Source organism: Acomys minous (assembly GCF_964271855.1).
Source record: "Acomys minous genome assembly, chromosome: 13".
NCBI lineage: Eukaryota > Metazoa > Chordata > Mammalia > Rodentia > Muridae > Acomys > Acomys minous.
Window position 1 is genome coordinate 18,774,270 of NC_140495.1, and position 24,189 is coordinate 18,798,458.

At 43.9% G+C, this 24,189-nt stretch overlaps 1 protein-coding gene across 3 annotated transcripts in view; it reads left to right on the forward strand.

Annotated features, from left to right (window-relative positions):
- Nucleotides 1-17,381, forward strand: part of ACP3 (acid phosphatase 3) — a 48,293-nt gene extending 30,912 nt beyond the window's left edge. The window contains exons 10-12 of one of the 3 annotated variants that reach the window (XM_084754406.1): nt 859-962; nt 3,006-3,175; nt 3,416-4,695. In XM_084754406.1, coding sequence (XP_084610532.1) covers nt 859-962; nt 3,006-3,175; nt 3,416-3,426 — 285 coding nt within the window. In that variant the 3' untranslated portion in view covers nt 3,427-4,695. Of the gene's footprint in view, nt 1-858; nt 963-3,005; nt 4,696-13,949 lie in introns of those variants that run through there. The other 2 variants (XM_084754404.1, XM_084754405.1) reach the window with 2 other exon arrangements.
- The last annotated feature ends 6,808 nt before the right edge of the window (nt 17,382-24,189 follow it).

The window sequence follows — 24,189 nt, forward strand, 5'->3', positions numbered from 1 at the left end:
AAGTTTCCAAATGGGATTCCAGTCCTAATTTGTGTGAATTCTAGGAAGCCTTAGTTAGCCCTGAATCCTCTTCTCTCACTAGATTGGGTCTACCTTCTTTTGAATATGTGTGCACTGGCATACAGGGTAGGCATCCGTGTGTGTGTGTGTGTGTGTGTGTGTGTGTGTGTGTGTGTGTGTGTGTGTGACAATACTGTGATTAAACACAGGGATTTGGGCCAGTCTACCGACGGAGGTAACCCCCAGAGCCAGACAGTTCAAGCAGTCTCCCATTTTATAGATATGGAGGATACAAGTTACCTAAGATTACATAGCAGATTGACTCATGCCAAAAGTGGTACTAAAAGCCACTGTGAGGTAAATAACTATTGCATTTATCATTTATATTTTTTAATCTTACACTCTCCACTTCCTTACATCTTCAAGCTTCCTAGACGTCCTTGGTCTCATAGACTCTTCTTTAACTTTAAAATCAAAGACGTTGCCAATCTGTGGGAGATGTAACTTAGCCTATGCTCTAGACTTCTTAAATGTGTTAAATCACTCTAGCATGCAGTAGGGAGGCTCTCTGCAAGCATAAAACTTAAGATCAGAAGATTTGCTTCACATTTGTTCTTTTTGTGAAATCAAGCAAGGTGCCTAAGTTCTCTGGCTATCAATCTACTCATCTTTTAAATGAAAACAATATGTGAGTAAATCTTACTGCCCAGACATGCCAGAGAAACTCATTCCCCTTTTACATATTGCCATTGAGAGTATGGAGGAATCAGGAACCATCGTTGTATCTTACACATGGTGAAGCCTGCTGCTACGTAGGTTTAAATCTGCTAACAGTAAAATTGTTTCCAATCTCTGTAGCACGACACTACTGTGTGTGGCCTGCAGATGGCGCTAGATGTTTATAATGGAATACTACCTCCCTATGCTTCCTGCCACATAATGGAATTATACAGCGATGAGGGGTAAGTGTCTGCTTTGCTATTATTTGCTTGGGTTTGTTTGTTTGGGTTTGAGGCAGGGTTCTACTATGCCCATCCTCCTCTGAACTCCTCCTGAATCTACTTCGCTCACCCTAACCTCCCTTGTACACACTCATACACACACCTTTTTCCCAACTTCGTGTCTTCTATATGTTACCCTAAGAAGTCTAATATGTGGCCATATGTAGTGCCCATATATTCATGGGTGTGGCGCTATCCACTGGAGAAGGGTCAGCCAGCCAGAACCACACCTTTAGAACAAACTAACTAGTCCTCTTCTGCAAGCCATCAACCCTCTGGACCGCCTCAACTAGGAGTCTCATTCTTGGCTTGTTTGTTTGCTCAGACACTGTCTCACTACCACAGCTGGCGTCAGCCTTGAACTCAGTTTGTAGCTCAAGTTGGTATGGGTCCTCCCACCTCAGCCATCAAAGTGCTAGAGTTACAGGCATGTACGGCTATGCCAGCCGGCTATTATTAGGTTTTGTTGGCTTAAGGCCCATTGTGTCTGTCTATAATCAGTTTGGTTTTATACTCAGAGAGAAGCAGTAGTAATAACAGGACTTCTGGCTCTTTTCGATTCCATAAGCCTTTTATTGGGAAATAGTATACACACAGTAGATGGTTTGAGAGAACCAGCCAAAGTGAAAAAAATTAATTTTTTTTAATGAAGGCAATATAATGAGTAGGCAGACATAATAATTTTCCCTTGGAGGAAAAAGACTGTCTGGTACAAGATGCCAAGAGGGAAATAAAGATGCTTGATGCATATGTAAAATATCTTTCAACTAAATAATCCAAGCCTGTCACGCAGCTCCTGGTGACTCATATCTGCCCGCTGAAAGCCTTAAAAGCACAACAGCTGAGCAGTATTTACCCTCTTGTGTCTTGGTCTGACCTTCCACCAATGACTAGCTTGGCCTCTGAAAGAACACAGAAAAGTCAGGTGAGAGATTTCAAATGTCCTGCTTTACCTGGAGCCCAGGGACTTCAGAAGCACAGAGTCTCCCTCTTCAGACAGGGAACCTCGAGGCCAGTGGTTCTCAACCTTCCTAACGCTGAGACCCTTTAATACAGTTCCTCATGTTGTGGTCACCCCCAACCGTAAAACTATTTTCATTGCTCCTTCATAATTGTAATATTACTACTGTTATGAATCATAATGTAATTATCTGTGTTTTCCGATGGTCTTAGACAACACCTATGAAAGGGTAGTTCGGCCATAAAAGGGTTGAGAACCACTGTCTTAGATGAAGCCTCTGACTTCTTGCTTAGGACCCTGTATGTAATTTTGAGAGCTAAGAAATGTGTAGGACAGTCCATTCCTTCAACACAAAAGTAAGGAAGGCTATACCAAGGATTAAGTCCTGTATTGAACAAGAACTAGGGGGTACTCATAAAAATAAGTAAATAAAATAAAAATAACAACAAGAAGAAAAACCAGCTTGAGAGAAGTCTCTGCACTGAAGAGCACATCCTGCTCTTACAGAAGATCCAAGTTTGCTTCTCAGCACCACATCAGGTAGCCCACAACTGCCTGTAACTGCAGCTCCAGGAGATCTGAGCCCTCTTCTTTTCTCCATGGGTACCCCCCCAACACACACACACACACACACACACACACACACACACACACACACACACACGGCATATACTCATGGGCATGGGCACATACACATGTGAAGATAAATAAGTCTTTTTTTTTTTAAACCCAGTAGCTCCTCATTTTTATTCAAAGTCAAAGTCAGCTCTTCTAATCATCTTCTCTGATGAAGAAGTATGCTGTTTATCTAAAAAACCAGCCCTCCCAATTCCACTCCCCAACTCTGTCCCACTTGTCTCAATCTCCATCCCCTACACACACACACACACACACACACACACACACACACACACACACACACAAACTGGCTGGAATTACTTCTTTCCCACGAGTTCCTCCTCTGGTCCTTAGGGATGTGTTACAGTTGGGTGGAAACTCAGCATTGCGGGAACTAACAGCTCCGCCCTCTTCCTGTTGCACAGGGGCCACTTTGTAGAGATGTACTATCGGAATGAGACCCAGCACGAGCCCTACCCACTCACACTGCCAGGCTGCACCCACAGCTGCCCTCTGGAGAAGTTTGTGGAGCTGCTGGAGCCTGTGATCCCCCAGGACTGGTCCACGGAGTGTATGCGCACAAGCAATCACCAAGGTACTGAGGACGTTTCTGGTTAGTGAGCCCCTCAGAGCTTGGCAGGAAACACAGAGTGCTTTCCCAAGCAACAGGGGTTTCCAGAAAGTTCTTTGGCCTTTGCCCCAAGCTTGGAAGGAAATGGGTTCAAGTTGATAAACTGTATATTTTAGGAACCTCTCACTTGAAGCAACTCCTATCTCTCTGTCTGACCGTATTCCCACCCGCCATAATCCCTAACTTGGTTGGTCTTTCTTTCAGTGTTGCCGTAAAAGAAAACCAATTCCCAGTGTAATCAGGAGTAAGGTTAGGGCAAAGGTGTGGGGCTGCCGTGGGATCTGTGATTAGCACAAAGAACTCTATTGTTGAAGGACTTGGAGGTTTTGCTTAAACGAGATGGAATGAGGCTGCACTGGAAATGCCTGACATAAAAGAGGTTTCAAACAAAGTCCACCAGTTAGTGTACAAGCACAAAAAAAAGAAGACACTTATGCCCAGGCTAATGGCAAACGAATGATTTACATGACAAAAGTACTCATCTGCTCCTGCCTTCTCCCAAAGAAAGACACACGGGTGAGGAGACAGGGGAGACGCCTGCAGGACGTTTCCATGGCCAGCCTAGAATGATCAGATCTTATACACGTATGTTAAAACACGCTGGGTAGCAGAACTGAAAAAGAAAAGCCTCTGGGTGTCCATCCATGTTCCTTTCAAAGAAACTGAAAATCAAGCTTTCTGGAAAGTTCCATATGTGGCATCCATCCAATAGCTCCTGGAAAGCCCTTTGTAGCCAATAAATAACCTGACAAGAACAATATATCTAGACACAGCATCTCCATGGTGAGAGTGCTCCACTGAGCATCTCCCGAAACTCCGGTGTTGCGAGACGCAGATCTAAAGCTGGTTCACAAGAGGAGCTATGAGGATAGACACACACATACACACACACACACACACACCACTGAAAACAGAACGAGAATATTCTAGATGACTCCAAGTCCAAGCCTTATTGGAACATTGAGTGAGTGTGGCTGCAGAATCTTCTCAGAGAACAAATGGACCGTTCCAGGCTTTGATTCCAGCACCTTCAGAAGCCCTAAGCCAAGTGAGTGTCAGGTCTACTTCCACTGCTCCCTGTGCACGAGGAAACTGCGTCTAGAAGATGCTCCTTTGAGTCTTGACTGGCCATGCGGCAGAACAGAGCTGCGTTTCTAAGGTGGATAAAGATGAGGTAGCTGCTGGAGGCAGCCTCCACTGAAAGCCAGAACTTAGACCATGGCCACCCGCTCTTGGGCTGGTCATGGAATGAATATCCCAAGACATGGATCGGCAAGCATCTTCGTGGTACTTTTCCCCCATGTAAATCCGTGCTGTTGGGACCCTGCAGCATCTACACTTGTAACTGTTTTCCAGCAGTGAGGCAAGCAAAGAGCAGTGAATAAAAGCATTATTATTAGGAAGTTCAAAGGAGGCACTTTAATAACAAACTTTGAAAAGCCTGGTTGTGTATATTTCATTAGAATAAAATTCCTGCAGGCAGGCATGAGGGCTCTCTTTTCACTTGAGGTGGGAGGGGTGTTGTCCTAATATAACAGGAGTGGCTGTGTTAATATAATATAAAATTATCCAGCTGGCTTAAGTTCGGTAAGCAGGGGATAGCTGTGTCTCAACTACTCAAGATAGAACTTAGCAAGAAAGCATCCTTAGGAAGGTTACAGTGTCTTACAGAAATGATATGTCGTACTCAGAGCAAGAACATGTTTTGTATGTATGGGTTATGGTACAAACAAGAATTATAGGGTAGAAGAATTATAAGATAAAAAAAAAAACAGTTCTACGAAGCAAGAATGTTACCTGCTATGTCCCCAATACCCCAGAGTGCCAGTACAGGGCATTGCTTGGTGCTCAGGAAATAGTGTCTCACGGGCGTATAATGAGCTATCTTTCCTCCCGAGCCTCTCTGATGTTGATTAGACACAATTACCCAACAACCTAGGAGTCCTGTTCAGCCCACTCTGCACCTTATTTCCCAGCCAATTTGCCTGCTCTTGTTAAACCTACCTGCAGCGTGTTTGCAGAACCTCCCCGTCAAAGCAGCAGCCCTCGCAACTCAATACCCAAGTGAGGAGAAACAGGACTAAGCATCAGACTGTACCCACCAGGAGAAAATGCAGTGGCTACCATGCTGCAGCATCCCATGCAGATCCAGGGGTGAAGTGTGTGTGTGTGTGTGTGTGTGTGTGTGTGTGTGTGTGTGTGTGTCTTCCTGGTACTGGCTTCCATAGCTTCCCTTTGGTAGCTTGACATTGGCTGGAGCTGCTCAGCACAGAAATCAAGTGACATAAACCAAAGGGTTGCTTCGGATTCAATTGCCTGCACCCTGCTGGTTCTAAGTAGCAGAAAGCTTGGTAGGGGTCTGTGATACAAGATGGCCTCTGATAAAAATAGCCTTTATACGTAAACTTGCTAATCAAAGGTGTAGATTCCAGTGTTCAATAAAGTGTCAATGGGTGATGCTAGAGGTGGCAGGCAAAAGCTGAGACATTCCTGATATGGGAAGTAACCACTGGGTTGGGTGACCACTTGCGTAAGCTGTATATACTATATATATATATATATATATATATATATATATATATATATACTATATAGTATATAATATATAATATATATACTATATATATACACTATATAGCATATAGTATATATATATACTATATATACACATATATATACTATATAGCACATAGTATATAATATATATATATACTATATATACTCTATACAGCACAAGCTAAATGTGGAGGGGGTAAGGGTTGGATGTCCATTTAATGGGCCACCAAATTTAGTACAGAATTTAGCAAATAAAAAGTATAGGAGTCCAAGATCAATTTGACAAACAGTTCTAACAGCTGAATTATCTCAATTGGGGGTATGTGTGTCAGGAAATGAAATACCGACCACATGTTCTGAGAAAGCCAAAACATAAAGCAAGATGAAAATTCTATATATGTATCCTATGTGTATGAGGTGCTGGCAACCATGCAGTTGATGTTTTCAGCCTGAATAGTTGACCCTCCAGATTCAACCTGATTTCCTCATGGACCTCTAAGTTAGTTGGTCGGTAACAGGAGACAGAAGCTATGGATGAGTCTCAGATTCAGTTGTTTGTAAAGACCCAGTCACAGGCAAACCCACATGCCAACCGATCTGTGTCCCTTAGTGTTTATTTTGTATAGTCATCGTCAAGAGCCCCTGATCCACAGTGCCCCTCCCAGCAAGGCCAACTGATCAAAACCCCCTTTCCTCCCCCTGTTGCCATTGTCTTTAGTTTCCCAGGACATATCCATCATTAAAAGTCTTGGTACTTGCAGCATTATTTGGTATGTAGCAATCTAACCCCATGCCTACTCCTGCCCTCCATGGAGGCAGCCGTGGCATGTGTGACAATGATCTAGCCTATGCCCTGCCCACCAAACCAACACCCAACCCTGGGTCCAGGCAAGACAAGCAGGGAAGGAGTTAAGAGACATGCCCTAGACATACAGTAGCGCCATACTGAAGGACACATAGGCAACACTGAGGACACACCGCAGAATCAATTCACTGAGTCTAGGGGGTCCAAGAGGTATCTCCAATGGGGTAATGTTTAAACCCAAGGGAAAAAAGGAACCAGCCAAGTGCATGGAGCTGAGCGGGAGGGAAAATGTCCTCGGTAAAGGGAGAGCTAAACTATAGAGGCCAGAAAACTTAAGGCAACACGGAGCATTTTAGGAAGAGGTTGGTGTGATGCAGAATGCTCCCCTAGATTGAGCTGAGCTGTTCTGGTCACTGAAAAGTTTTGGCCAGAGGACTGATGCTGCCCTTGGCTTCTTGTTTTAGGAAGACTGTGTCTTCAGAGGAAATCTGGGTTGGGTAGGAAAGAGGCTGACAGCATAGAGGAATTAAGAGGATACTATAGTGACCAAGGCCCAGAATGAGGGAAAGAGAGGATTCGGGGTGTAATCTGGGTGGTAGAGTGCTGGTGTAGCACACTGGGATACCTGGGTTTGATTCCCAGCACTGCAAAAGAACTGGGTGTGATGGTGCATGCCTGTAACCCCAGTACTTGGGAGGGGAGGGCAGGACTCCAAGCCCATCCTTGGCTATATGTCCAGCTGAAGAGAGATTGTGTCAGGACATTTCCTTTCTATGAGATGGAGCCTCTTTTCAGCCTTTGCTTGCGCCAGACCCCTTTGCAATAAGAAAGACTAGATCACTGTCATTTTTCAGCTTCTAGAACATTCCTGCCAAATTTCTAAAGTTGTCTGTAGTTCAGTTGAGCGTATAATTTTAGAGCTGTAAGGCTTCCCAGGAGGGTTGGGGTGGTGGCGCATGCCTGGAATGCCAGTGTGTGGAGGCAGGATGGTGTTGGGTTCAAGGCAGGAAGTGTACCTCATTGGAAGAGTGCTTAGGGCTAGCATGTGTAGGCCCTGGACTCAATACTCAAGATGGGAGGGTAAAGAGAGAAGGGGGAGGGCTCTTTCTAGAGCGGGGGTTGTTGTTATTTGGTTTGGTTGTTGGTTGTTTTGTTTGTTATTTTTTCCTCTTAATCCCCTTGTCCAGGTTCCTTTTTTAAATTATAATTTATTCATATTACATCCTGAATGTTATCCCCTTGCTTGCATCTTCCCATTCCCACCCTCCCTTCCTTTTCTGCCCTATTCCCCTCCCCTAAATCTTTGACAGAAAGGGAACCTCCTCCCCCACCACATGACCACAGTCTATCAGGTCTCATCTGGATAGCCTGCTTCCCCTTCCTGAGTGTCGCCAGGTCTCCCCACCAAGGGGAAGTGATCAAATCAGGGGCCCCAGAGTTCATGTCAGAGGTAGTCCCTGCTCTCCCCACAACCACGGAGAATGAGCTGTCCTTTGACTAAATCTAAACAGGGGTCCATGTTTACTACCTGCATTGTCCTTAGTAGGTACAGCAGTGTGTACAGGGGGCCCCCTGGATCCAGATCCACCAGCCTTGATGGTCTCCTTGTGGGGCTCCTGGACCCTCTGTGTCCTCCCACCATCCCCCACCTCCAATTCTTCCATACCACTCTCACCCAGAGTCCAGCGAGTCCCAGCATCTGTCCCAATCTCCCGCTAGGTGGAGTCTCTCAGAGGACATCTATGTTGGGCTAATAGTGAGGTAGCCCAGACCCTTGTCCAGATTCTACCAACTCTAAATAATCACATCTCAAGATTTGTTTAACTGCTGTCTTCATCCCACGTGTGCCACCAGCCTCTGTCTCCTACATATGCAACCCCTATTGCCACCTCCAAGTGAAGAATTATAGACCTGTTTGGTTGTTTGGCTTTACTGGCTACCTCTTAGTCACATCTATCCACAGAAGAGCTCATCTCAGTCCCTCTTGACAATAAAGATCATTTCCTCCTAGAGTTACCAGCCTTTTTTTTTTTTTTTTTTTTTTTTGTGGTAGTGGTGGTGGTGTGCATCTCCAGTCATATCACAAACCCACAAGATTATCTTAACCTCATCATCCCCTTGACTAGGGGTTTAGTCTGTCACCCACACCTTTGGTTGGGTTCAGGGTAGAAGCCAAGAAAACTCACTTCAGACACAGCAGCTTCAAATGAAAGCTTTATTTTTCTGAGCTCAGGGAGGCGGCCAGTTCAGGATCCGGACCACCTCCTTGAGGGGAAGTTGTATTGCATATTTAAAGGGCGAAAACTGTAATTAGGTCATGAGGGGGTGGTAGATGGTGGAACCAGGTCAAGTTATTTTGCTAACAAGCAGTTCTAGCTAACCTTGAAAGTGTGCCTGACAGTTGGGGACAGTTGGGCTTATGGTTAGGGGATTTTTTTTTTTTTTTTTTTTTTTTGCTGATTAATAAGGGTATGCTGGTCATAAACATAGTTTATGGTCAATCTGACCTGGTAGAGATTCTTTTACATCAGCAACAAGCTGAGATGATGGGGCTGGTGCAGCTGAAATAAAAATATCTATAGTTATGCTACCCAAAAGGAGCAGGCCTCAATACTTCCAACTCAACCACAGGATTGATCAGCATCCTAGTTCCCTCATCTGGGTCCCCACCTCCCCAACTCTATCTCGGAGCCACTGGTAGCTTGTCTGAGATATTCCAATAGCTCCCTATCAAACCTACCATGTCTCCACCAGCATGGCATTACCAGTTGACTTTCTTAAACACAGACTAGAGCATATCGCTTCCAAGCATCATGATGGCTGGTCGTTTCCATGTACTTCAGAACAAGACTAAACCAGAAACGTGAAAAATGAGCCCCAGCATGCACATCTTCTTACCCCCACACCCACTCCTGTGCTCCGCTCATCATGTCCCAAACATACTCCGTGCAACAATTTCTGACTGATGGAAAAATCCTAGTCCTCTTCTTACAGGTCATCTTAAATTTCATAGGCTTTCCACTTTTTTCCCCCTCTTTGCAAATTCAATATACTCTGTTGATTGCAATTTTCTCTGTTTGAATGGCATCAGTGACACCTCCATTTCAGTATGTGTCACAATACCACATAATTGCCTATCTGGTTCCTCCACTACATGCTGGGATTCTTGGGAGCAGAGCTTACAGGGTCTCAGCACCTCCCATGGCCTGCCTGCCTGGTATAGGATGTGTCCGCTAGCTGCATCAAGTGTTGAGGAAGCTTGTTTCATGGAACTGCACTGGTTGCATAGCCAAAATTAATGGGTTAATTAAAAAATAAATTTCTAAATTCACAAAATTAACCATGAAAAATAAATTTGCCTTTTCAAGGACTCAGGAGCTTAGTGAGGAGTTTAAAGTCCTTCTATTTCACCATTACAAGGGATAAGAATATAGCCCTCTGTCATCACTCAAGCCCCATGAAAATAGATTTGTTTTTAGGCATCTAAGATATAGGGAGAGAGGTAGGGAGAGAGAGAGACAGACAGACAGAGAGAGAGAGACAGACAGACAGACAGACGGAGGGAGAGAGGGAGGGAGAGAGAGAGACAGACAGACAGAGGGAAGGAGGGAGAGAGACAGACAGACAGACAGATGGAGGGAGAGAGGGAGGGAGGGAGGGAGGGAGAGAGAGGAGTGCAAATCATTAGTATCTGTCTGCCTTATTTCCATCAAGCCTCTTCTTTCCTTCTTCAGTTTTACTCATTTTTTTTCCAGCTTTATCCTAGCTCCGTCTACAGTTCTAATAAACTATTAGAATATAACTTTCCTGCTGAGTGGTGGTGGCGGCATACACCTGTAATCCCAGCACTCTGGAGGCAGAGGCAGGCGGATCTCTGTGAGTTCGAGGCCAGCCTGGTCTACAAAGAGAGTTCCAGGACAGCCAAGGCTACACAGAGAAACCCTGTCTCAAAAGAAAGAAGGAAAGAAAGAAAGAAAGAAAGAAAGAAAGAAAGAAAGAAGAAAGAAGGAAAGAAAAAGAAAGAAAGAATATAACTTACATAAAATCAGATTTTGTTTTTAATGGCACTAAGAAGTATCCTGATCATGAGAAAACTCCTGGACTAAACGTTGACAGTTTAAGAATTCTAAGTCATTATTTTTTTGGTGGCTTTGGCGGGGGAGGGGGGGTGTTTTGTGCTTGAGACATAGTACCTCAGGCTAGCCTCAAGTCCCCTATGTGACTAAGGAATGTCCCTGATCTTCTGATTCTCCTGGCCCCACCTCCTGATATATGGAATTATGGGTGCATCTCTACATGCACCAGTCTGCAGTGTTGGGACTCAAGCCCAGGCCTCACCCCATGCTCTGCAAGCACTCCACCAACTGGACCACGCCTGGCCTTCAGTCCTTACGTCACTCATTTTAGTATTAATACTTATTAACACACCTATGTCCCAGGTACTGATATATGATCCATAAATGCGAAGTTCTTGTGTCCTGAAATATATAAGCCAACCAGAAGAAATGGGAGACAGATGATAAATAACAAGTGGAATAAGTGGTTTGAAAGGTTCAGATGACAGGTGCTTGTTGGTGGAAGGAAGGGGAGGATGATGTATGAATTAAACTTTGAAGTGGGAAGGCTTGCGCAATGGCAGTAGAGTGCCCCATCTCCGGGGCTCTGCAGGAGAAGGATTCCAGCAAGGCTAAAAGCTGAAGCAATAGCACCAAAGCAGGGATGCTCAGGGATGCTGGAAGATGGTCATCATCAGGACCTCGACTTCTGCTCTGCTGGATGGAAGCATCCATAGCAGACGTCACCTGAAGCATCAGAACGATAAGATTTGGCTTGTAAACCTTTGGCTGCTGTGTTTAAAACAGATTGTGAGGCAAACCTCATTTTTCCCCCTCAGTCAATGGAAGGGAGTTTTCATCATCCAAGGAGAGGGGTAGCTATGAGAAACCGATCTGTGTGGAGGAGGCTTGGGGCTTCACTTCTGAACTTAAGGTTGAAATACCTGTTAGATGTCCAGGGGAATTCACAGCCCCTCTTATCCAGGAGCACTGGTGCCGAGATCCCAGCAGATGCCTGAAGCAGCATGCGGTGCTTTTCCCCGTACATAGAGACCTAGTTTAACTCACAAACTCGGCAGAGTCAGAGACGAACAACTGACGAGGAAATACAACAAGATTGAAGATGTAGGTCAATGGCTAGAACACTTAACCTGCCTAGCACACCCGAGCTGCTAGGTTCAAGCCCCAGGACCTCATAAAAGCCAGTGCAGTAATGCTCTCCTGTGATCTCAGTACATGGAAGACGGAGGCAGGAGGATTAGCAGTTCAAGATCTTCCTTGGCTGCAACATAGCAAGTTCCCACCCACCTGGGCCACATGAGACCTGGTCTAAAAATAAAACAAGAATGATTGTTTAAATATACGGCAGTGAAGAGTATTTAAATGCCCCCCCTCATATATTTTCACCCTTCACTCAAGGAAAATACAGCTTCTCTTCATGAATCCAGTTTCCAGAGTTATTACTTCTGTATCTTTAACCGTTACTGAGTAATAATAGAAGAGTTACTTGAACACAGGCACTGGCATACATGACAAGAGCCTGGTAACCAAGGTGCTATGACGTGATTAGTGGTGGGCAGGACATACAGCATAGACCTGATGGACAAAGGATGACTTACATCATATCCCAGGTGGGATGGAGTGGGACAGCATGAGGTACCATCAGTCATCCTTCTCAGAGAGGTGCAGCCCTTAAAATTCATGAGTAATTCACTTCTGAAAACTTCCACTTAATACTCATACAACGGTTGACCACCATGAGTAACTGACAGAAGGTGAATCCATAGATAAGGGAGAAAACAACATGCCAAATACACGCTGGATGTGAGTCAAGCTTAGGCAAAAGTCATAGCTGGGAGGAGGGGGTGAATTTGGGAGTCATGAGCATGTGGATGGATTTGAAATCATGAGACTGGTAAGATCCTGTATATGTAGGACAATAAAATTATCTGCTGAGCCTTAACCAAATGACCTCTGCTTCTTCTTTTCCTCCCTCTGCAACGAGTTAGGCTAAGTCAGTGATTTTCGTCTGTGTTCTTGAAGCATTAGCGTTCTGGAGGGGACCAGAGATGTTCTCTTCCCATTGCCAATAAGTCAGCCTGTGCTTCTACAAAAAAAAAGATGCGTGGCTGGGTGGGATGGCACACGCCTTTAGTCCCAGCACTTGGTTGCAAAGGTAGGCAGCTCTCTGTGTTTGAAGCCAGCCTGGTCCACACAGTGAGGTCCAGAACAGCCAGAGCTACACAGAGAAACCCTTTCTCAGATTTAAAAAAAAAAAGAAAATAAAAAATAAGTGGCAACAACAAAAGTGCAGGCTGGGATAGTGCTATGTCAGCTATGGTGAACAACGTGTGAAGGGGAGAGACTTTCTAAAGAATTTCTTTTTTTCATTTGAAATATGACCTCAGGCTGGAGAGATGGCTCAGAGGTTAAGAAACATGACCTCATGCATCTCTTCGTGGCTGCTTATCACTACTACATGCTTATGCAGAAACAATGATCCCTAAAGCCAAACTATGATCAAATTCTCCATAAAATATGGTTTTTGAAAAAAAATCTATTTTAAAAATGGAATGATTCCACTCCTTTTAGTCAATTGCTTGAATTATTCAAATTTTCCTCTGAACGTGTAAGTGGATTCAGTTGATAAGTTAACCATATAAACATGCATGAAACTCACTGAGGAAGCTGAGGCAATCGGATTGCAAGTTGGTGTCCAGTCCATGGGGGTGGGGGGAGGAGGGAGGGAGGCAGGAAAGAAGTCATCATTACTAGAACATCTTGGAGGCACTTTGTCAGTTTCCTTCCCTTTGCAATGGAGAGCTGAGCTCAAATGTCAAAGGTCATGCTGAAACTTGAGCCTAGGTTACCTCTTGACTCCTAGTCCTGCGTTCTATCCGCCACACTCTACTAAATCCAAGGCTGCTTCAGAGACTCATCTAGAATTTAAAATTAAGTCAGAAAAGCTGGACATGATGGCGTGCCCACGACATCCCAACACTTGAGAGGTGGAGGCAGGAGGATCAAGATTTCAAGCTAGCTCATCTTTGGCTTCAGCAAGTTCAAGGCCCCTCTGGGCTGTGTGAAACCCTGTCTCATGAAACAAAACTGCAAAAGACAAAGACGGTAAAAGTTAAATAAGCTATATTGCTATACATGAAGTAGAGCACCCTTTTAATTTTTAAATTAAGGCCAAAGAGTCAACAATGATGTGTGATTTCATCTTCTTTAGGGTTTTTTGTTTGTTTGTTTTTCTGTTGCTGTGCTCTTCACGTGTTCTTAACATACTCATTTCACACCCGGGTGTTTCTCGTTCTCACAGTGCTGAGGGTCATCCTTGCCATCACGTTTTGCCTGGTATCCGGCGTCCTAGTGATCCTTCTGTTTGTCCTCATCCGCCACGGGCCCTGCTGGCAGAGAGACGAGTATCGAAACATCTGAGCAGACCGTCACAGACCGCCAGTGGCAACGTCTCTCGGTGACGCAGCGCCTGAAGGACAGTGGGCGTTGTCCTGCCCGCACCCTCCCTTTACAACTTGCCTAGGCTTGGTGTGGGCTCATTGCCACGGGGAGAACGCAGAGTGGGCAGGTGAGCTATGTCTTCTCACCGCCGAGCTGTGGTGTGGGCGGCTCCCTGGGCTAGGATGGGGCTCTTGTGCAAGGGATGGCTCTGTTTTCTCACACAGAGGTCCTGAGGGAAATACGAAGCCAAATTCCAACCCACCTTGTGCCTACAAAGAGGAAAGGGAGAGAAAGTAAGACCAAGACATAGATTAGACCACACTAGGTAATCCAGAATGTTAGACTAGTACAGTGCCCACAGAAAAATGACTTTAGTTATTCAGTAAGCTTCTCTCTCTCTCTCTCTCTCTCTCTCTCTCTCTCTCTCTCTCTCTCTCTCTCTCCCTCCCTCCCTCCCTCCCTCCCCCTCCCTCTCCCTCTCTCTTTCTTTGAAAAGCAACTCAAACCCAGTGCTTCATGACTGGATGAATTACACACACACACACACACACACACACACACACACACACACACATCCATAGTCAAAACGTCTTTAGGTGAGGTGTCTGATTCTCAGAAACTGTAATATCATTCCCTTTAAGTATAGCTCAAGCCGTTTTCTCCCAACTTCCATACAAAGAAATAACTGAAAAACCCATGAAATAAATTCAATTTACAGCCCCCCCACTGCCTTATTTTTATACAGTTGGTATTACCTTCACTTTAAAATTATGATCTCTTACATTTATAAGGGCTGTTCATGGCCACTATGAAATGATGGGTTTATTTATTTACTTATTTATTTTTTTCTGGAATGCTGGAATATGGCCCCTAGGTCTCGTGCATGCTAGGAAAATGCTCTACCAATGAACTACACCCTTAGTCCTTGCTGGCTTTTCTAAGTGTCAACATAGGAAGGAAAATACAGTGTGGGGATGACAACCTGCCTTAAATCATAATTTCCTATTCTAAAGTAGAAAACTCTAGACAAGGTGAATGTAGAAGTCACATATAGATTTCAATTTTTTTGGTGTGTGGACAATTTTATTCCACTTTCACTACATATAAGCCATGGCCCAATCAAGCACCTGCTTGGCTGGCACCATTCATGAAGTCATTACTTTACATAATTATAATCTGCTGTGGACACACAAGCATTCAGTTGGTATACATTTCTCACTCTGAAGAAATCCCATTCCTCAGCAGGTTGCCCTCCTTCCTCTCAAGGTATACCTGGTGGGAGGAGTCACAGAAGGGCCTCTGTCCTCTCTCCATGCTCATGTGCTTTTCTGAAGACAGGCAAAGACATTTGGGCTGTGGCTCCCAAGGCCATATTTAGAAATTCATCTTGCAGGACTGTCTAGATGTGGGATGCTGGGACCTCTGACACCCAGCAGAGAAATCTGTTCTCTACTCAGATCCCTACCCCGTCCCTGGAGATGCACATGCCCTCCTGTTAAACACCAGCCACTCATCTCTATAGCCTGTGCTTTTAATATCATTCTCAGCGAGCCAAAGTCACCAAAACCAAAACCAGAAGAGCTTTCTCCCTCCCTCCCTCTCTCTCTTCTTCTTCTTCCTCTCTGTCTCTGTCTCTGTGTCTGTCTGTCTGTCTGTCTCTCTCTCTCTCTCTCTCTTATATGTGTGTGCTTATGTGAGTATGCATGTGGTGTGTGCACACATGTGTGTGCTGTTTTCTCACACATGCTCAGAGAACAAAGGAGGATGTCACATGTCCTGCTCTGTTATTCTCCTCCTTTTCCTTCTTATGACTTTGAAACAATAGCTCTCACTGAACCTGGAGCTAGCTATTCTGGCATCCAGCAAGCCCCAGAGGTCCTTCTGGCTTGTCCCCATCAACACTGGGGTTACTGGAAGACATGGGCCACACTCAGCTTTTTATATAAGTGCTTGGGACTTGAACTCGGGTCCTCACTCTAGTGTAGCAAGGGCTCTTACCCATCAACCCACCTGCCCAATCCCCAGTACCTGTCATGTCTGATTACTGTACAGAAAGCTCTCAGGCTCAACATCAGTGTTTCCTTTACTTTCTTCTGTTGGTAAATACTACAGCCAGTTTTCACACAACATGGCAGAAGGAAGAAACCCAAGTGACTGATGATCCATAGGAATAAAGCAAAGAGAGCAAATGAACTGTGGGGCTGCTCAGGAAATAGTCTATAATAATGCAGCTTCAACAACAGGGGGTGTGAACTCCCAATGCTGACAATTGCTTGGCAGGTGGGACAGATGTGACCATTTCGGTTGCCATGGTGATAGTGTTGAAAGACCATCACTAGAGCTGGCATCACCTCTGTTCTGATGTATGCTCCTTGTCACTTGAGAGGCCTTTATGTAGAATTCACATGAAGCAATCATTATCATGTTAATAATAATTACATAAAAATACTAGTGATAACACATACAGGAAGGTACTGAGAGAGATACAAGTTGGTTATCCCTAGCTTTAATGGAATAGCACAGAGAATTAAGGGAATATAATTGTGGGGGAGGAAACTACTGCTTAAGAAATGGCATACATAGCTGGGCATGGTGGTGCACACCTTTAATCCCAGCACTCGGGAGGCAGAGGCAGGAGGTTCACTGTGAATTTGAGGCCAGCCTGGTCTACAAAGCGAGTTCAGGACAGCCAGGGCTACACAGAGAAACCTTGTCTCAAAAACAAAAACAAAAACAAAAAACAAAAAACAAAAACAAAACAAGAAATGGCATATATTAGGCTCCAACTGGCATTCACTTGGGAGCTTTTTATACTAAGTCTAGTGTTTCTTCCCTGAATTTGCTTGTGTTTCCTATTTTCTCAACTCCCGCCCCTTTTCTCTCTTGTTCTAATATTTTTAGCAGTGACTCCTCATAGTCAGGGATACTTCTTTTTTTTTTAAGATTTATTTCTTTATTGTATATGAGTGCTTTATCTGCAGAAGAGGGCATCAGATCACATTATAGATGGCTGTGAGCCACCATGTGGTTGCTGGGAATTGAACTCAGGACCTCTGGAAGAGCAAGTGGCACTCTTAACCACTGAGCCATCTCTCCAACCCCAGGGATACTTCTTAAATGAATGCCAAATTATAACTGTTTTCTCTTGTAAAGAAAACCCTGTACAAAAACCTACTTGAGCAATAATTCACACAAAATATTGGTGCCTTAGATTAGAGCTAAGAGACACATACAAGTCACATGTGTGGTCTTAAATGTTCTGCAGCCACATTTGTAAAAGTAAACTTTTTTTTTTAATGAAATAAATTCCACTGTGAAATGTATTTAACACAATGCATAAAAAACACCATTTCAACAAAAAGTTTTTATGGAATATTTTTAAAGGAGGGTTTTTTATACTAAATATTTGAAATATGATGTGTTGTTTGTTTCACCCCAAGTTGGAGCAGCCGCCTTTGAGGACTCGGTAGTCACAAGTGGCTTAGTGGCTCCCATATTGAATAGTTCTGGCCTTGGCCACTAGATGACAGTCTTATTAAAGTACAGACAATACATTCTTTATTTGTAAAATAAACTTTGGCGTATTGGGAAGAAATAGACATCATCGTTAGGACTGAAACATAGCTCGCCGTTGAAGTGCTTGCCCAGCATGGACAAAGCCTGAGCTCTACCCCGGTACCACAATAAAGTATAAGAAAACAAACACTGTGAATTCATTGTTTTTTTTACCTCTGGCCAAACTGATGAAAGGCGTTCTGAAATGTTTTATTTGTAAGCCTGTATTACATGTAAGAGCTAGACCTCTCCCAACTTGCACTGAGTGGACTACTTTCCCTCTTGTATTAATGAGGAAACCAGAACCAGAGGCCAAGGGGATGCTTTTTAAAAGGTAAAATGAATAGGAGGATCCAGAGGGTCCTAGAAACCTACAAGAAGAACATTATGATGGGCAGATCTGGGCCCAGAGGTTCTGCTCTAACTATGGCACCAGCCAAGGACAATATGTGCAGTAAACTTCGAACCCCTACCCAGATCTAGCCAATGGACAGGACATTCTCCACAGTTGAGTAGAGAGTGGGGTCTGACTTTCACAGGAACTCTGGTGCCCCATATTTGACCACGTCCCCTGGATGGGGAGCCCTGGTGGCACTCAGGGGAAGGATAGCAGGCTACCAAGAAGAGACTTGATACCCTATAAGCATATACAGGAGGAAGAAGTCCCCCTCAGTCACAGTCATAGGGAAGGGGAGTAAGGGGAAAATGGGAGGGAGGGAGGAATAGGAGGCTACAAGGGATGGGATAATCATTGAGATGTAATATGAATAAATCAATAAAATTAAAAAAATAAATAAAAGGTAAAATGATTCCGAGAACAAAGAGCAATGACTTCTGAAGAAAATTCATCACGTACAAGTCATGATTTCCCACATAATTTACTTTATAGCTAAATGAGAAGAAATATGCTTACCATGATGAATTCTGGGCCTAAACATATGATAAATACATTTATGATGTAATAAATTGTTTAAAACATTTTTTCCCTGAAAAATCTAAAGCAGGTACCAACTTTGGTATCTCACATAAAATCAGAAGCCAAACATTAATATGTGGCTTTTTGTTCTTATATCTTCCAAACAGTTTGTTATTGCTGTTTCTTTCTAGCTTACATCTCTTACAAAAGATGTACAGGGTAAATCTACAAAATGAAGGGGAAAATCAAATCTGTGTATCTCCTGCCTTCTTTGAATTTAAAATATACTTATTGCCAGTACTTCTACAATTGTTCTTAGTGAAGTGATGGGTGGAGAACTGATGCCTATGGACTTCTTTTCCTCCTTTAGAAATTAGTGTGTGTGTGTGTGTGTGTGTGTGTGTGTGTGTGTGTGTGTGTGTGTGTGTTTCTATGTATGTGTGTATACATGTGAGTGTATGTGGGTGTGTGTGTATGTACATGTATATATGTGTGTACGCATGTGAGTGTATGTGTGTATATGTGGGTGTGTATGTACATATGTGTGTGTGTGCTTGTGGTGTTGGAGTGTGTGTGTTCATGTGCGTGTATGTGTGTGTACACACATGCAGGTACACACTGCCACAGCACATGTGTGGAATCCAAAGACAACTTTCTGGCCCTGCTTCTCCCCTTGCACCATGATGACGTGGGGTCTTTTAAAAACATGGGTCCAGTCATCAGGGTTGTGCTTTCTTTCACCCACGGAGCCAGCTCATTGGCTCCTGAGAAGTCGCTCTTTTCAACACTTGGGCCTCTGTGTTGTAATGCATTAGTTATCTTTGCAGCTATGATTTGAATGTAGTGTATCTCACTTAAGCTTGGATCAAAAAATTGCTTGCCAGTGTAACCATGCTCACAGGAGCTGGATCCTGTCAGAGATGACTAAAAGGTGTGATGCTGCCACCTTGTCAGAATCTAGAATCGTCTTGGTGATAGGTCCCTGGACGTGTCCATAGGGGAGTACCTTGGTTATATCAGTTGATGTAGAGAGACCCATCTTAGCTGTGGTTGGGACCATTCCTTGGGCGGGGCATCCCAGACTGTGTGAAATGGAGAAAATAAGGCATTCACTCATCTCCCCCTGCTTCCTGGCTGTGGATGTGGTGTGATTAAGCTACCTCAAGCTCTTTCAAAGTCCCTTGACTACCCTGCCATGGCGGGCTTTACCCTTGAGCTCTGAGCCACAACAAACCCTTTGTTACTCATGTGACTTTTCTCAGAGCAACAGAGGAAAAAATTAAGAAAAAAGGAATCAGTGTTTTTCCCTTGTGAGTTCTGGCTTTTGCAGGACTGGATTGGATACCAAGTGGTGGCTCATGGCTCATGCCATTACTCCCAAAATTTGGGAGGCAGAAGCAAGTGGATCTCTGTGAGTTCAGGGCCAGCGTGATCTACAGAGAGACTAAGACAGCCAAGGCTACATAGAAAGATCCTATCTCAGAAAAAGAAAAAAAGAAAAGAAAAAGAAGAAAGTCTCTCAATGTCCATCTCTGTCTCCCCTCTCTCTTCTCTCTCCTTGTCTTCTACACTTACCTGCTGCCCCATCAGAGGCCCCCGCTAGAGCAGATGCTGGCACCTTGCTCTTGAACTTTCAGAACTGTGAGCTAAATAAACTCTTTATACTTTGCTATGCCTCTGGTGTTTTGTTATAGCACCACATAAGCAAATCTGGAAAACAGAAGAGAAAAAGGTAGTTGACCCAAACGCATGGACTGACATCTCAGCTTGGCCTCTTATTAGCCATATCACCCTAGGATAGTTACTTAAAATTTCTATACAAGTCTCCTTGTCTATACACTGTAGACAGTGGTAGTTTCTATTCCAAGTATTATGAGAAATACTTACAAATGCCAGGGATAGCTCTGGGCCCTAGTAAGCAATAAATTATTTTTTAAAGATTTATTTATTATGTGTATCGTTTTCTGCCTGCATGCATTCTGTGTGCCAGAAGAGGGCATCAGATTTCACAATAGATGGTTATGAGCCACCATGTGCTTTCTGGGAATTGAACTCAGGACCTCTAGAAGAGCAGCCAGTGCTCTTAATCTCTGAGCCACTTCTCCATTCCAAGCAATTATTATTATTACCATTATTAGTATTATAGTAATAATATTTTATTAAATATTCAGCAGAGGATGTCAGAAATTTATCACTGTCTGCCAAAAACATCATTCTGAATTTTATTGTTAAACAAACATGAGGTGTGAGTTTTCATTAGCTCTCTATACACTCAAGAGTGGACTTCAATCTTATCCCATATCTGAAAAGTGACAGCCATTATTAAAGTGATGGAGTTTCCCTCGGAAGGGCAGCAGGGATGCCAGACATCTCATTAAAGCCGTTGTTTTGATTGAGAATCTGTTTCTGAGAGAATATAACAATGCCTTAAAGAAAGAGTAAGCAGATTTCAGCAGAGCAGGAAGTCAACGCTATCAGAAACTTCAAATAAAGTTCATTAGAGTGACAGAGTCTACAGAGGAGTCACATAAAGGCAGCTCCACTTTAATGAGAGGGCAGGTGCAGGGAGAATGAAAAGCCATCGTTGGCTGTATAAAGACTTGGTGTCTTGCTGACAAAAAAAGGAACGATTTCTAACAGAACAGTGAGTGCTGGTGGTAGTCATCTTGTTTTACTTCCTTTAGTTATTTGACACATATCAACTTCTTTCTTGTAATTATTGAAGTGAATTGTCACCTCTGGGCACAAATCTCATTGAATTTGAGGCTCATATAGAGACGTCTCTCAAATCAAACAGGATGCTATGACCTGGTGGCCTTCAAGTGGGGCCTGGGCATCCAATAAGGTGGAAGGCAAGCAGGTTTTCCATGATGGAAGACAGGCATTGTTCCTCCAACCAGCCAGCAGGAAGACCACCAATGGCCTTCCTTCCCAGTTGTGCGAGCTCATCAATTCTTGTTCCAACACAGACTCTCTTCCTAGCTTTTTAGGTTCAGGTCAAGGAGGTAAAAATCCTTTCTCCTTCCCACTTGGATGACATGACACTTTTACTAAGTAAAGAGAATGTCAGATTTATAGCATTTGGGGTCAGAATACTGACATTGTAGCATCTAGGGGTTCTACTGAGAAACTGACCCCCTTTCTCCTTTGTAAGATTGCTATTTTTTGCTTCCATTTGTAACAGAATACAAATAATAATACATAGGCTGGAAAGCTGGCTCAAAGCTCATGAAAAGACAGATCCATGTGGAGAAAAAAAAGTTAACTTCAGAATTATGGATAAATGCATATGAAAATTAGCATATGGTAAAGGCAGCTCCCTTCAGCATGGCATGATGCTGGGCTCCGAGGCTGCTACCCTTCTGTTAGGAGTAAGAGTAAATTTATTTCCATCTAAATTTAAATTGAGACTAAGTCTTTGGCTTTCCCGGTGGAATGGCCTGCCACAACATGTCACAGAGGAGGCAGCGGTTTCCAAGGCAGCTGGCTTGGAGCAGAGCAGGGATGAGGCCCTTGTTAGTCAGGGCAGGAAGTTTAGGGTATCACTAGTCAGTAGAGCTGGACTTTAGCTGTAGATTTCAAGTTCCCAGATGTGGTTTGAATGTGAAATGCATGCACGTGGGCATGAATGTGTGCCTGCATAGACGTGTGCCAGCACACACACGCATGCACACACGCATGCACATCTGCCTGTCAGCCCCCACCTGCCCATAATCACATGTGTTTCAATATTTGCCCAGCTGGTGGTGCTGAGGAAGAGCCCAGCATACTGTGAGTGGTGCTGCCTCTGGGCAGGTGGTCCAGGGATGTTTAAAATGCTATCTGACCTTGGCCCCGAGAAGCAAAGTCAGTAAGCAGCATCCTTCCATGCGCTCTGCTCTAATCTCTTACCTGCCTGGGTTCCTGCTTCTCTCAGTGATGAACTGAGACACCTATAAGACAATAAAAAGCCCTTTTTTCTCCCAAGTTGCTTTTGGTCATAGCATTTATCACAGCAACAGAAACCTAAGTAACACAGTCATACAGATGTGAGGACATCAGGATCCTATCTGCCAACGCCACCATCATGGGCTGTACCTTCCACCTGTTCACCCAAACAACCCCTTTCGTCCTTAAGCATTTCATCACAGTCCAGAAGGTAATGTATACACTGCTAACACCTCTACTCATGATATCAATTTCTTAAGTATATGTGGCAGTTCAGTAAGATGCCCTGCTAGGTGATATATACGTAGTATGATTCACCTTCCTGTATACTCCTGAGAACAAAGGAAAAACGCACATAAGTAACCCCATCGCATTCTCATTTTCAAGATAAGGTCATAAAGAATAGACTAAGGGGCATGTTGAATTATGTCACTATTCCGTGATGGGTGGCCCTTCTAAAACTGGTTCCTCATTCTCAACACTGGATTTAGCTGGCTATGGGCAATAAAGCTGCACTGAAGGGGAAATAAAACCCAACGACTCTCTAAATGCATATAGACAGAGGGAAATCTGTTTTCCTATTCACGTGGGCAACAGAAAAAAAAAAGTCTTAAATACAATGGGCAGAATAGGAGGGCTTGAGTAATGTCAGAGAAAGGTCACGGCTGCCAAAAGATAGAATGATCCAGGTGGAGTTTCACTGTCCAGCTTGGTCATCTTGATAAGCTTGGGAATTTAGCAGGGAAAGAACAAGTCACGTGAATTTTAGTGACCATAGGTGAAATTTAATTACAGGTTCAAGTTATGTAGATAAATAGGTTTGTGGACCGCGGGGTGTGATGGTTACTCATTAGGCATCCGTTAATTAAGTGGCTCATTAGTACATTCCTTTGTTAATTACATTTTTTAAGAACTGCAATGCCAGCTTTTCAGTTTCCTCAGGACCAACTCAGGCCCCAGTTGTACGTGGTATAGAGGAACGCCAGCGCACAGCTCCCAGTCACAGCTTAGCTTTCAACAGAGGCTGTACTTTCTGGCTGTGCCTCCTGGTTGTTTGTTTGTTTGTTTGTTTGTTTGTTTTTGTTTTCCTAAGGTGGCTCTCTTTTGGGTGGAGATGGGTAGAGACCTGAGCAAAAGTCTATGATTCTGACTATGAGGAAAGGCAGCGTGGCCCCACCCTCTCCACATCACTCAAGACATTTAGAAAGGACATTGTTATTAAGAAAATGACCTCAATTTTATTCTGATTTTGTTTTCAGGAAATTGGCTTTTCTTGCTTGCTTGTGGGTCTTTGAATTGTAACAGACTCGTGCATGTACCAACGTAACAAAGCAGTTCTGTCAGCCATGAAAAGCCACTTTTCTGGTCCCCCTGCCGGTGGCTTCCAACAGCCACTCCCCTGTTTTCCATCTTTCATTTTTATTTCCAAGAACACCACCTAAATGGAATCATATAGAATGTAACCAGTTATGGAGTTCATACCTGGAGAAGACCATTTCGCCCACTCTCAGCATTCCTTAGTTGCCTGGAGTTCTTTGTCTAGGGGTGAGGCCATATAATATTAGGCTTGTTTGAAAAAAGCCATATTAATTCTTTTTTTTTTCCGAGACAGGGTTTCTCTGTGTAGCCTTGGCTGTCCTGGGCTCACTTTGTAGACCAGGCTGGCCTTGAACTCACAGTGATCCACCTGACTCTGCCTCCT